The 14,846-nt window shown below is 41.1% G+C and overlaps 1 protein-coding gene across 1 annotated transcript in view; it reads right to left on the reverse strand.

Moving 5' to 3' along the window:
- The window catches only part of EVA1A (eva-1 homolog A, regulator of programmed cell death), a 181,820-nt gene that overhangs the window by 93,711 nt on the left and 73,263 nt on the right, over positions 1-14,846 (reverse strand). The window contains exon 5 of the mRNA XM_026044908.1: positions 1,720-1,863. Coding sequence (XP_025900693.1) covers positions 1,720-1,863 — 144 coding nt within the window. The remainder of the gene's footprint in view (positions 1-1,719; positions 1,864-14,846) is intronic.

Consider the following 14,846-nt stretch of genomic DNA (forward strand, 5'->3'; position numbering starts at 1 on the left):
AATGTGTGGCTGATAATCACAATAGGCAACTCAGACCTATGCCTGAGATCATGATTTTGACATGGAGCCATGGGCGCTTTTGAAGTCCAAGGTTTTACCCATTAAAAAAAAATCCGATGTTGTTTTCTAACTGACTAGGAAAGTTGGGGCCAGACTGAGAGATCACTGCTGCCCTTTGTAGTGGGCTTAGGGACCAGGACCACAACATCAGAATGAGACTGCACAGGCCTTTGAGATACCCTCTTGGAAATACATCATAGGGCTCTGTTTGGTTTGTTCTTGGACATCTGATTCCAAAAAGACGTGTTGTTTTGCTGTGTTGCCTTGGATTTCATCACATTCCCATGAGAATAAGCTTCTCTCTTATGAGAAAACCGATCTAACAACATGACATTCCTGGGTGGAAAATTCACAAGGCTTTGCACTAAGCCTTGCTACTCCTTGCTGCATCTTCAAACAAGAACAAATAAGCCAAGAAGAAAAGCTTCAACTTTCCTATCATTCCTGCCAAAGGAAACAACAGCCAAACAAGAGCTCATAGTCTCGTGCTCCTGGATGTCTCTCTCTGCTCTTCCAGGTGCTGCACGTCAGCTATGCTATAGTAACTACAGGAACTGCTACAACTCCCTCTCAAACATTAGCTTTCATAGTCAGTATGTAGTTAGAGACAGACCCACAGATCTGATGCTGTGTGAACATGCAGCCAGTGCCTCTTCTGCTAGAGGCTCAGCAGATTCAGGACGGCACTGAGTCCTTTTCCAGGCAGACACAGAAAGAAATGGGAGGACAGTGTTTTAATGGGTCAGGATCCTTGCAACATCTTTATAAGCAAATACCACAAGCAAATGTTTTCAAATATATCACCTTCTGAAGCTACAAATGAATGGATTTTCATTACTAAAGGAATCACAGAAGCACAGAATAGTGGAGGTAAAAGGGATCTCTGGAGATCACCTAGTCTACCRCGCTGCTCAAACAGGGTCACCTAGACCATGCTGTCCAGGATCCTGTCCAGACAATTTTTCAATATCTCCAAAGATGGAGATARTATCTCCAATGATGGAGGAAGAGATGTTGTTTTGATAACACAGAATTCAGAAAKGATTTTTTTTCAGCAGCACAACATCTACTTAACACTATGACGTGTGCTCCTAACTGAGGACATATTTTTTCAAACAATATTTTTCAATGTTTAGGAAATATTTCAATGTTCACCTGAAGGCTGAACCTTCAGGGATTTTCTACTAATGCTCTAGATGGGTATAGATTGGTGTGTCTTAATTATCTGTACAAATGAAAGATAAACAGAACAAAGCAAAAAAAAAAAAAAAGAAAGAAAGAAAAAGGGCTTATTGATAACCAAAACTGTTGCAGGCAAATGAAACAAATGGCCATGAACATTCAGGTTGAAGGCATCCCAAATGGCTTCAGCTGCCAGCTCTTGCTGCCTTGCAGAGCCAGTGTTGGATAAGTTAAGCAAACACCACTTCTGTATTTTCTGATTTTTCTGTCAAACCAACAGAGTCAGAGTTAAACCACTCAAGTGATCCACAGAACCTTCTCATGTGACCAAATAAGAATCACAGTAACCTGCATAATCTTCTGAGAGCTCAACAATTTTTTTTTTTACACAATTACAACCTTGCCTTTTTTCATAGGCTGCTGTCCATCAAACACATACCCCAGTAACAGCTAAAATAAGGGAATTGTGTAGCTTACCACACGTGTAGATGACATTAAGATGCTTTCGGATGCCAGGGTAACAAGGGTCTCCAAATTCATAGGTGCTGGCATATATGCTGCAACTCCTTTTCCCATGACAGCGCTTGATCATGATTTGGAGAGCAGTAGCTGACTGACACTCTGAAAGGGGAAAAAAAAAAAAACAAACTATTTCTGAATATTTGTCCATCCACATTAGACAGCTAGTCTTATAAGAGAGAGCAGAGGCATGACAGCAGATATGCATGAGCTTTCTATGAATATTTCAAGATCTTTGTGCATACATGGGAAGGTGTATCTCACTCTCAAATCCCTCTAGTAATTGTAAATTGTAAAAGGAAATTACAGAAAAGTATAGTAAAGAACTAGAAGCTCTTCCTCATCAGTAGAAAGAACGCTGCAATTAAAAGATGGCTTGGTACTAAGAAGAAAAGCCTATCCACAAGAATATCCTTCTTATCTGCTGTTTGTTCTATGAAGAYCTAAGAGAGGTATTGGTATCCTTATTTTAACAGATAGAGAAACAGAGAAGAGTCACAGAAAGAACAGAGACCAACAACATCACATCAGGGAACGGAAAAATGCTCAGATCTCGGGACTCTCCTTCCAGTGCATTCATCCAGAAAAGCCATAAGCTCTACATTAACTAGGAGACTGTCATAAGAACAGGAATTACACAAATACTACACTTAAAACACTTACTTACAATATTAAAGCACTGCTGATTTACTTATATTACTATGATAATACAATATATCAAAGTAATATGCAACATTATTAGCAAATTCTCACTCATGCGTGGAAGAGAGATAAATACGATCTTGTTTGGAGAAAGGCAAAATTATAATTTGAGTGCGATAGGATTTTTTTTCCTGGTTTTGTTTCATTTTGAGATGAAGAGATAGATAGAATCCAGGTATGTTTCTTTAGGCTTTTTTAGCTTTTGTTGTATTTGAGGAAGTTGTCCCATATCTGTAGTTACCATCTCTAACTCCATTCTGCAGACAGAGACAATCAGCATGTCTGTTTGGCCTTAAAGGATGCTCTATTTCTAAGTCTCATGACATCTAGGAGGTCTGATATCTATAATGTTACCAAGTACTTTGTGAGTATAAATATTGTTAACTGTGTTTATACCACGCAACTAGAAATGTCTGGCCTACCAGGACTTTAGAATAAGCAAAGCTGCAAAGATAAATATTTCCCCAACTAGTACATTTTATCAGATTGTTCGCTGCTCTTTTCTCAGCTAAGGTGAAAATGATTTGTACAGGCAGCTCTTGAACTTTGAGGTGCCAGACTGATAGTTTGCATTTACTGTCTGGCCAGGGCTAAGCACATGAGGCTGACAAGAAGAACAGTCTTCAACATCAAGCAGTTGCTAAAAGCAGCAGGAAAGCGAAGGGGAAAGGAAACCACTCTTGGTCAGTAACCGGGAGTCAGGGAAGGAGAGAAGAAACCCTACAAGGTATTGAATGCTAGAACCAGCACCACAAAAGCCATGACACACACAGGAAAGCCACAGAAAACTAAGCCCAGAGGGCAACACAACTTTACGTTCAAATCGAAGACAATATTTTATTTCACATGCTGCCAATGACAAAAGAATATGGGAAAAAGGGCCCCATGTGCATTTCATACTGAACTACCCAAATTTCCTTAGGGGATTTTTGATCCAGCGAGTGTCAGGGGTTCCAATGGAAACATCTGGCATGCAGCAATGCGGCTTTATTGTCTTTTTGTCAAATGTCCAGTTAAAGAAACTCATYAAATCTAAGCACTGTGCTGGATTTCATGGTGGGCACCCATTCTTTCTATTTATTATTGTTCTCACACAAAAGAGACTTCATTACAAAGCTGTCTACACCAGTGCCACACTCTCCCACACAAGAGCACGCTACCTCCTCAGGAGAGTGGAGAAGAATCCATGCAGCTTCCATTTCTGGTCCTGTGAGAGGCATGGCACGATTTTTGCATACATCCAGCAATGCTCACTCTTTGGGACACTCCTCCTTTAAGAACAAGCAGTAACTAAGCTCATAATCCACCTTCTACCTTAATCAACTGGGTTGACTCTTCAGCTACAAGACCTGAAGGTTCAGCAAATAGAAAATGCTTCTAGTTCTTTTCTCTGTGGTGTATCCTCACACTAAAATCATTGGCRTTTCTAGCCATCGTCAGTCATGTCTTGATTTTGAAGACTTCTGTCCTCCTGTGCAGTTCTGAGCAAGCTAAGATCTCCATCCACATTGACTTCTAGAAGACCAAATCGAGCTCAMACCTTGACATCCCATGACAGATCAMATTGTATAAGCATTACCATTTTCCTTAGCATGATTTTGTGCCAGCTAGCATTGCTCCAGACAGTGCACAGGAACAATATAATAGAGCTGTTCCCAATTATCAGATTGCAGGAAGCATCTCTGAACCTCTTGAGTGGAAGAAGGGTTGGGGAAGCAGAGGGTAGACAGGTTATTTGTTGACACATGAGGCCAGTCAGCCCTAGGACTGGGGCTCATTGTATTCACTAGTATAGACTAGTTAATGTGTCCAGAAGCTACCTTTATCAGCTAGTTACATCTCATTTTCCCCAGGAGAGGACAGTCTTGTCCATGCTACTCCTGAAAATGTGTCTTACTGTCCCCGGACGGTCATGAGAGAGCGCTCTAGCCCCTTCCTCAGCCCCAGGTACCCGTGCAAATGTAGCTTGAGTTGTAACATCCAAGCAGTAAATGAAACCATGCCCTAGACCATTTCTGGACTCTGAAGCCAACTGCTATGGAACAGTGTTACTGAGCATTTTTACTCTTCAAAACAGAGTTGTTAAGTCAGCACCACCTAATGGGAATAGTCCCAGTCCTAGTCCTATAACCCACCTCCAGAATTTCCTGGAGATTGCAGATTGTCTCCTAGACTAGAGAGAATTAGTTGGTCCAAAGAAACTAACCATGTCATGGACCACACTACTGCTTAGCCGTATAGATGTTAAATGTACTATTGTAGATGTTGATGTACTACTTCCAGTACATACGTGGCCTCTGATACAGAGTTTATCATGGCACAGACTACATCTCCATATTTACTTATCAAATATCAATGGTGAAATGCTCAACACTCCAATAGCAAGTCATTCCAGTCCAAATTGCACTAGTCAAAATTAGCCAAGTGCAGAAAAGATTCTATATGCTTCAGTTACAGATGGGGATGAAATCTCCTAACATAGAAGAAAGAAACAGGGAGAAAAAAAGTCTCTTTAAAAAAAAAAAAAAAAGTTTCTTTTACAAGGACTGGTTGTAAGCYTTAACACTGAAAATGCATCCAGGATAAGAATCATGTCTTGGGACTGCAGCATATAAACCACACTATAATTTAGTTGGAAGCAATATGTGGAGGTTATCCAGTCCAATCTCCTGCTAAAAGCAGGGCCAACTTCGAAGTTACATCAGGTTRCTCAGGAATTTGTCCAGGCAAGTTTTGAAAATCTCCACAGACAAATATTCCACAGGCTCCCCGAGCATCTGTTCCAGGTCTAAACCGCTCATCAGGTGAAGATTTTTTTCTCTTATATCTAATCAGATTTCCATTGCTGCAACTTGTGTTCATTGCTGTGCATATCCAAGAAAAATCTTCTACATAACCACCTTTTAAGTAGTAGAAGACAGCAATAAGTTCTCTCCAAGCATCCTCTTCTCCARGCCAAGCAAACACTGCTTCTTCAGCCTTTCCTCATAAGCCACATGCTCTGGTTCCCTGACCAGCTTTAGTAGCCTTTTGCTGGGCTTGCAAAATCATCCTGAGAACCCCCAAATGGGATGTTCCACTACTTCAGTTTCAGTCTTGTAAGCATCAAACAATGAATAAAATCTTTCCTTGATCTGCTTGCTGTGTTCCAGTTCAGGCCTGTGTCTGCTTAGTATTCATTGACACGAGAGCTTACAGATGAATCACATTTCAAATTGCACCCCAGGAAACCCTGGTCTTTTTTCTGCAAAGCTGCTTTATAGCCAACTGGCCCCCAGCCTGTGCTGTTGCAGGGTGTTATCCACGTGCCAGGCTTCACATCTGCCTTTTCAAATTTCATAATATTTCACAAGGTTTCTCCATCTCATTGAGGTTCCTCTGAACAGCAGCCCTTTCCACCAGTGTAACAGTTGAACTGCTTGGCATCTCCCTCAAACGTGGTAAGGGAGCACTTCACTCCATCATCCATAACRAAGTTGGTGCATTGATGACTGTTGAGGAGCGTCATTTGTAACTGGTTGCCAATCTGACTTCAGCAASCTTTGTGGAGGTTTTTGTAGCACTCCATTTCCATAGCTCTAATGGCAAATAAACAACTATAATTTGGGCAGGTCTTCACTGTTGTCCCTTACCTCCAAAGTCTAATGAGCTCTGAAATCTCACAAAATGTAAGAAGACTGGCAGGAACTCATCTCATACAACCACTTCACAAGACCTACCAAAAAGATTACTGACAAGACCACACTGCCACATGGCAAATCCAAACATTGCTTTCATTTGCCCCATGATAAAGCCTGAGCTTCAGTTGGGTCATATTCTTATAGACTTATGCAAATAGTCCTGAAAAAAAAAAAAAAAAAAGATTCTGTTGCACAAAATTTGACAAAACATTCACTTGAAAGACTTTGTTCATAAAAGGGAATTTTCCTTCATTTTCCATCCGTACAAGATCTAAGCAGAAATGGTTTGTGCCCAGACTCAAAAGAGCAAACAGCCCTTTACTAACCAGGAGGATACTGAAATTAGCTTGGTCTCTCTTTTTTACTTTCTTTTTTTTTTTTTTTAACCTGTCAACATGTCAGTCCTCCACATAACACATTGAACTGAGAAGGGTAAGAGAGGCATCATAACCTCCAGATGGGACCATCTCTCTCATGTACTTCAAAGGATTTGTGACAAGGAGGTCATTCAATTGGATGTCAAACTGTCATATTCAAGCATTTTTATTCCTTTGCTAACTAGCACTGGAGATGTCAATAGTAGATGTCTGAGAGATGGCTGAGGCTACAGCACCTTTATAAATCACAGAGTCACCACTATGACAATCAGAGTTTTGGAAGTGACAATACAATCTTTTCTTGTATCCCATGTCCCGGGAGTATAAAAATACTCAGCATCACTCATGTTGGCTGTTATGAAGCGCATGCAGATAATTTAACTTCCAAATGTAAACACATCCTCAGGGATGTGAGCTGGAATGAGATCTTCAAGCACATCAGCACTTCTTAAGGAGGAAAGTCCAGGTCAGAAAACTCCACCTGCCAGGCACCTATTCCCAGAGCTTAGAAAGTCAAGACAAGGATCTCTTATCCATCAGCTACATCCTTGGCCACCGCAAAARATGCAAGGGAACCAAGTCCTAGCAGTGTGACAAGGCAATGTTGAGTTGTGGTCCCCTGCAGCTGGCTCATTTCCTATTTTCCAGGTCTTCACGAGCAGAAGATTGGATATGGTACTCTCATCAGAGCCAATGGCATGCTTATTCCAGGGAACATGCCTTTTCCTTTGCTGCCTTTTTGTTTTCTTGCTTGCTGAATGCAAACTGTGCATGTTATATTAAATATCATACTGACACCAGTGATAGACAAGAGATCAAGTATCAGAGATCAGGGAAGAAGGACTCTCACAAACAGCAATATCTAAACGTGCTACCATTGAAGTTACTGGTGCTAAGAATAGCCAACAGTCTTTTAGAGCACACAAAGATCAAATGTCCTAGCTGAGAAGTAAAAAAAAAACCACTCCAGAGATGATAGAGAATAGGCTGAATCAGATTTATTCTCTGCTTTCATTAATCTTGAATTGCTTCAGTAYACTGCAGAAGATCAAATGTGAATTTTGCCTATGGTGAAACTTCTACACATGAAAGTACTTAAAGACATCAGCTGTGCTTCTGGAATATTTTAAACTACAGTCTGGATTTGGGAGAACACTGCTATCAGCTTGTCTTATCCTCTTTATGTCTGYCCCCACTTCCTAAAACTTGCACACCCATCCACTCTTGCTACTACTGAAAGGTCTGTTTGAATTCCCCATTGTGGGATCACTCCACAAACACTCACTGCTGAGCAGTTTCATTCCAGCTCTTACTCTAAGCCCTCAGTGGGTAATTCATCCTACCAGTTGCATTTCATATTCCAAGACTCTTAGACTGGATACTCCTCCCTGGTCTACTGGGGAAGGACTTTACCAGCTGCAGTTTGCAGAGAGCACTGGCCTTAATCCTGGAATCAGTCTTAGTGATGTAATGTCCATATCATCAAGCTCACCACAATGAATGGGTTTTAGGCAGTTTAAAGCTGCTTCCCAGCATGGGTATTTATTTATTACTTTTCCTGGTGAAAAAAAATAAATTGGAGCCAAAGCCTATTAATCACATCCGTTCCTCTGGTTACTCACTGTTACTTGTTTTTCTCCAACAAGGGTGACACATCTAAATTTTGAGCCAAGCCATACGTTGCTGCTTTTGGCTGCAGAAACTATCTGAGATTGAAGGAATGTTTCCAAACTGTTTAAATTTTGCATTCTAGTAATCCTTAGATGTCCAACCAGAGATCCCAGGCTCTTCCAAGGCAGCAGTAGTCACAAGAGGACCCACAGACAGATTTAGACACCTTATTTTAAGATAGATAACTAACCCCATAGTTAAGCTGGGCATATGCCAGATGCCCGAAAACATCTGCATTTGTTCGGCTCATGCTCAGACTCGCTATGTATATGTTGAGCCTGCAAAAGGAGGTTCCTGTATTGCTGAGCAGGTCTTCCAGAGCAACACGGCCAAGTGGACCTGAGCTATAAATGCTAACATGTTAGTGTATCATAAGGCAGGCACACAGGGATTTTCCAGAAGCTGTGCATGTGACTAGAAAGGGAGCAGGACATGGAGCATACACCAGCACTGACTACTCTCTTAGAATAAAGAAAAAGCCATTTCTCCACTTTTTTCACAGACTTCAGGATCTTAGGGTTGCTTGGGAGGGACCTTTTGAACCATTATGTGGTCTGAACTTCAACTCAGAAGAATCTATCCAACACTTAGTCAGATCAGCTGTACTACCATCTAATTGGGTATCAAAATTCACTCGATGTAACTGKTCCCTGTATTGCACCCTCCTAGGAAGTTCTTCCTAACATCCAATCTCAACMTCCCAACTTCAAGTTGTTGTCCTTGTTTTACCATGTGACATCACAGAGCATCATCTACGCTGTAGTTTGTAATAACTAATCACAGCAACAAACTCTTTCATCTGAGCATCAGATCATTCAATGAACAAACCTTTATTCCTTTTTCCCTTGAGATCCAGGGTTGTGATAAATGGGACTGAGTCCAGTTGGMGGCCTGTGGCCAGTGTTGACGGACAGGGGTCAGTACCGGGACGAGTGCTGTTCAACCTGTTCATCAGTGACTTGGACTGATGAACGCTGAACAAGTTTGTGGACGATACCAAGCTGGGTGGAGCGGCCGACACTCCAGAGGGCTGTGCTGCCATCCAGAGGGACCTGGACAGATTGGAGACTTAGGCAGAGAGGAACCTCATGAGGTTCAACAGGGACAAGTCCTGCACCTGGGCAGGAATAACCCCAGGCACCAGGACAGATGAGGGGTTGACCTGCTTGGAAAGCAGCTCTGCAGAGAGGGACCTGGGAGTCCTGGTTGACACTAAGTTAACCATGAGTCAGCAGTGTGCCCTCGTGGCCAAGAAGACGAATGGGATCCTGGCCTGCATCAGRAGGAGTGTTGCCAGCAGGTCAAGGGAGGGGATCCTGCCCCTCTACTGAGCTCTGGTGAGGCCACACCTGGAGTATTGGGTGCAGCTCTGGGCTCCCCRGTGTAAGAGGGATGTGGAGCTTCTAGAGAGGGTCCAGCGGAGAGCAACAAAGATGATTAAGGGACTGGAGCATCTCTTGTATGAGGAGTGGCTGAGTGARCTGGRCCTGTTTTCCCTGGAGAAGAGATGGTTGAGAGGGGAACTGATCAATATGTATAAGTACCTGAGGGGAGAATGTAGGGAGGATGGTGCCAAACTCTCCTCAGTGCTGGCCTTAGGACAAGGAGTAAAAGCTACAACTTGAAACACAGGAAGTTCCACCTCCATATGAGGAAGAACTTCACTGYGAGGGTGACAGAGTCCTGGAACAGGCTATGATCCATATGCCAAAAAAAACCATGAGATCTTGTGGTATCAGAAGGATGAAATGATTGGTTGTAATAAAAAGTTTCAGAAAGAGATTCACTGCCTAGAACACTATCTGCGAAGGTGTGTGTGAGGTACGTGTTTAGGAACTGGAACATGGCTGGTGGTGCCGGGTCAAGAGATGAAATCTGTGGCACTTTGGCTCAGAGTAAATTCATCAGGAACAGACCAACATGCAGATTTTAAAAAGGCAGCAGAGCTCTAGTTTTCCTTGCTATCTTTCAAGGATCAAGTAAAAAGAACAAGTTAACATAAATGGTCCCTTGAGGGAATAAGATACATGCTAGAAATAAGTGAGATCTCTAGGAGGGAATACCCTTCCAAACAAGACACAATTTTTCTCCAAAACATGCAGCAGGACCTTTTGCTAAAGAACAAAATAGGAGAAGTTATTTTCTGAGAGCAACAAAGCAGGGAGGACAGAAAGAAATACAGAAGATGCAGAGGTCAAACAACTAACAGAAGAGAAATTTAATTCCTGCAAAGAAACCTGACAGAGGTCTGAATCAGCGTTGTGGTTATCTACTCATTTGCCAAAAGAGAAAACAATCTTCAATGAAAAGGAAAGGAGGATGAAAGTAGGAGTAAAGTAATCCAGTCTTGTCAGTGAGATAAACGTCCTTCACATTTTACCTTGGAGTGACTCAAAACTTTCTCTTTGTGCAAGAGAATCTCTATGATAAAGAGGAGTGAAGGAAGTTTCCCTTCTGCTCTTGGACAGTTTCTCATGTACGTCAAGGATGCCCCATTAGCACAGGGGCTGACACAAAGTTCAGCTCCTTCATAACGTGACAGATTTCAGAAAAACTACAAAGTAAATCTGTTACTTTTCTGGACACACACACACACAGAAAAAGCCTTTCAAGTTTTTATGTTGGAGAGATTGTCTGACCAATACTTCTGCAGTGTCTGGTGTTTCCCTATCATGATGAGTTTGGTTTCTGATATAAATTCATATAGTCATTACTACAAAGAGTGGAAGGGAACCTGGTGTCAGTGCAGCTGGATTTAACATCTATATCTCATACAATGCCATTGGAAAAGGGCAGTTAAGTAAAAACCCCTACCTCCAAGCATCAAGGAGGGTTTGCTAAGAAGGCCAATTTCATATTAAAAAGTACATTTTAATGAAAGAGAGAAAAATTACTCATCAAACACTTCATAAAACTTTGGAAATTTTAGCAGTGGGCTAGAAAAAAGAAAACGGTCTTAAAGAAAACTTGAATTACATCTAGAGACTGCAATTGAAAGATCAATTGCAGACTTAATTGCAGATGCTATAGTCACGTTTTAGAACCATTTGGTTTATTAATGCAACCTCAAATCATCTTATCACTTTTTCATCTGGAACCAACATTCATATAAAACATACAAGGCTCCAGTTTTGCAGAGACTGACTCAGAGTGTGTAAAACTGAGCAAATGAATCCCACTTTGCAGGTTTGGGGTGCTAAAGCAAGAATCTGGGGACAGCTTCAAACTTGGCTCCAAGAAGTCTCAGAGAACAAAGAAGTTTTGGTCTGCAAGGGACAGTAAAAATTTTATGATTTAATTTGCAGCAGAAAATGGCTGGTTGTAGGCTATAAAGCACTCCTGATAAAAAACAAAGAACTAAGAGGTTTTGCTTTAGACGGGTCAAGATACGAATACTGCAGTTCAGTGCATCCACTCTGTAATTCATCTGAGTTCATCTGTTCTTCCAATTTATTGCAGCCCAACAGAAGCAAAACAAGAACAAAGTTTTCCAGGTTATGGGGACATTTCAATGGGTGCTACTGACTTCATGTAGGCTGAAGCAAGGTCTAAACTTCCCAAATATGTGAGCCTCYTTTAAGAGACTAACAACTGACGCAACCTGCAAGTCACTTCTTGTCCTTGGTTCCTAAAATACARCAGTGCAGGCTTGCAACCTTACAGGTTTCACATTATCTCTGTTTCTCAGGCTCAGCATCATGGTAATTTTGTCGTATTCTTGATTGCCATCAGAACTATTTTAAGAGGAACTTTTATCAGCTCTGAACAAGTTACACTGGTTCATTCCRAGTAACTCCATGGAAAACAGTTGAGATGTTACAAAATTAAAACTCTGAAGTTCTGCCCTTTTATTTTGGGGAGTATATTCTTTATTTCTTTCAACTAATAGCAGGGCAAGAAGAGTCTTTAGTAAGATCACTTAAGATGACCCTATTGAAAGCAATACAAACACCCACTTTATTTCCTCAAATAGCTATTGCATATCACTGTAGAGCTTGTTAGGCCCTTTCAAATTACTGCCATGAGAATTTTTATTTAGACCATTTCAGGAGGAGTTATACTCTACTGTAAACTTTCTATTTTTTAAAGCCAGTTAAATCTTGGCTTTGAAAAAGATCTTGTCCAGAAACAAATTTGAATGGATTTTTATCATTAAAAAAAATCAATTGTGTGCACATGAAACCCTACAATTTTATATAAATCATTTTTATGGCTCTATGGATTCCAACAATGGTTTGAGTTTTTTTAGAAACAGAGCTGTAAAGTGATTTTAATTGCCTCCTGGTGTTTTGAAACAAGAAGTGAAACAGGCTAACCATCTAGAACTTGAAAACAACTTTCTGAAAGCAGGCTTTGTCCTACTCTGACTTATAGACTTCTAAATGGGATTTTCATTTCAATTTAGATTTAATAAGGTATTACATGTGAATTAAACAGCAACTGCTATTTATTTAGCTTTCAAACCTGGATAGTTCTGGGTTTTATTACATATACACAGCTCAACCTCTAAAAACATGTTCTTAATCATCAGTATTACACATAACAAGGTAATTTCTGCACTGAATATAAATCAAACTTGGGCAGAGAGCATCACACCTAGAGGGAAGTGCACCCTGGAAGCCCGACGGGCATGTTAAAAAAGAAAGTTGCAATCTGACTCACGTTGCTGAACGCTGCTCATCTCACAGACCGAGCATTGCAGCAGAATGGTGAAATCAGGCTGTAGACAAAGAGCATCTCCAAACACTCCATAGCCASCAACTTGTGCTAATAGAAACACAGAGTGGCAAGGTTTCGTAGATGGAGGAGGGGAGACAAGAACATGTGGACAGAGGGGCAGTAATCTCTTCAAACTCATTTTCTGTCRGTGGGAAGAGTAACTCACATTTATGGCCTAAATTTTTTCTTTTTTCTTTTTTTGCCTGTATTTCATATTTATTCATACACTAGATCTGGTCACAGGTAAAAAGACTGTAAGAGTCTATTATTTATGTAGTTAAACAGATATTTATTGATAGACTGGGAAGCTTCTGGTTCAAGTCATTGCAATAAGAGGGGGAAATCAATACAAACTGACTTTCTGGCCCTGCCTCCAAATGGCAAATACCCGGGAATCTGAAGCATCTAAAGCATAGGCAACCTTTGCTGAACTCGATTCTCTGCGCTTATATTATCAGATCCAAGAAGCTGGACAGAAACACTGACCTGCATTGCCTTGGGTCTCTTTGAACACTACCATTTTCTCTCTTTATAGATACAGGAGAGAACTTTTATGTTAGGTAGCAAGGGCATTTCACTTCTCAAAAAATTACTCAGCTCTGGCCACACACTATATGACCTTAACCTCAGCTTTGGAGCTAGAGTTCCCAAGATCTTGTGTTGACTTTGACTCCAAGGCCCCAACCCTTCAACCAGACGAGGAGTGAATTTGCTTTGGGTTCTCCATATACTTGATGGAGARAGACACAGTCCTTGAGAAGGAGACCCAGATCCACACATTAGAGGTGAGTAGAACATGTCCATCTCATTCCCTTTGGGCAGCAATAGCTGCTGTACAAATACACATGTGAACATGTCAAGAGCACTGAATGTGATCAAGGATGTTGCTCTACTAAATGATAAAAAGATAATTGTTTAACATCCAAGCTCCTTCTCCTCCTCAGCCCCCTAATTAGATCATTAACTTGCACTTGGTCACAAGTTTTAAAAAAAGGTCACATTTAACTTGGCTTCCCACTATAAACAAGTCACTCAAAGAGATGCAGCTGTGAACAGCATGATAAAGAGGCAAAGGACTCGCTGGGCTAARGGATCTTAATGCTTTTTTGCTTGCAAATAAGTGTTTCCCCAGAGACCTCCCTATGCTCTGTGTATTGTCTCTGCCAATGCTAGCAGCAAAGTGGAAGCTTTATTAAGAGAGTTACAAATAAGGTCAAATTCCTATAGGAGCTTTCCAGAGTTTCCAAGGCTTTCAAGGAGGGTCCAGCTGTTTGCAGGGGGTTTCCCATTACAATCAGAGACACAAGTTTCAGCATGTTTCTGGTTAAAAGGGAATCCTGGCAGATTTTTCTTATTTTAATATAACAAGGAAAAGACACAGATCCCCCAACAACTTTTCCTTCTCAGAAGCTAAGCACATTAATACAGACATTAGGGAGAAAACACACATTTGGCATGGCATGGTGTAGGAAGGCTTACTTAGAGATCCTGCACTAGTCACAAGCTTATGCAGGCAGGTGTTAAAGGGCTGCAAATGTTACAAAACAGGAGCAACTCACAGTAAATGATTCTCTGCTCACTTTGTGGCAGAGCTGGAAATGAATGCAATGCTCTACTGTGCCATCCCTCCTCCTCTTCTTATGCCTCAGTTCTATAAAAGTCTCATACGTAGAAGCTGTAGGTTTCTAAATGCAACATAAATGTGTATTTTGTTCAGAAAAAGAACAAAATTTTATGAACTTCTCTTCATTTTGAGAGGAAGAACAGACACACATCTTTGGGAATAACTGTGAGGGATTATTCACTCAACAGTATCTCATGCTGATCAAGTTAAAATAATCACTGCAAACTTGTCCAGGGTCTACTTCCCACCAAAAAGTCTTTAGCCAAGGCTTAGACTTGCTACAAATCATCAGTCCCACAAAGCTCAAACAGA

Source organism: Nothoprocta perdicaria, unplaced genomic scaffold (genome assembly GCF_003342845.1).
Source record: "Nothoprocta perdicaria isolate Ctin4 unplaced genomic scaffold, notPer1 scaffold_39, whole genome shotgun sequence".
Classification (NCBI taxonomy): Eukaryota; Metazoa; Chordata; class Aves; order Tinamiformes; family Tinamidae; genus Nothoprocta; species Nothoprocta perdicaria.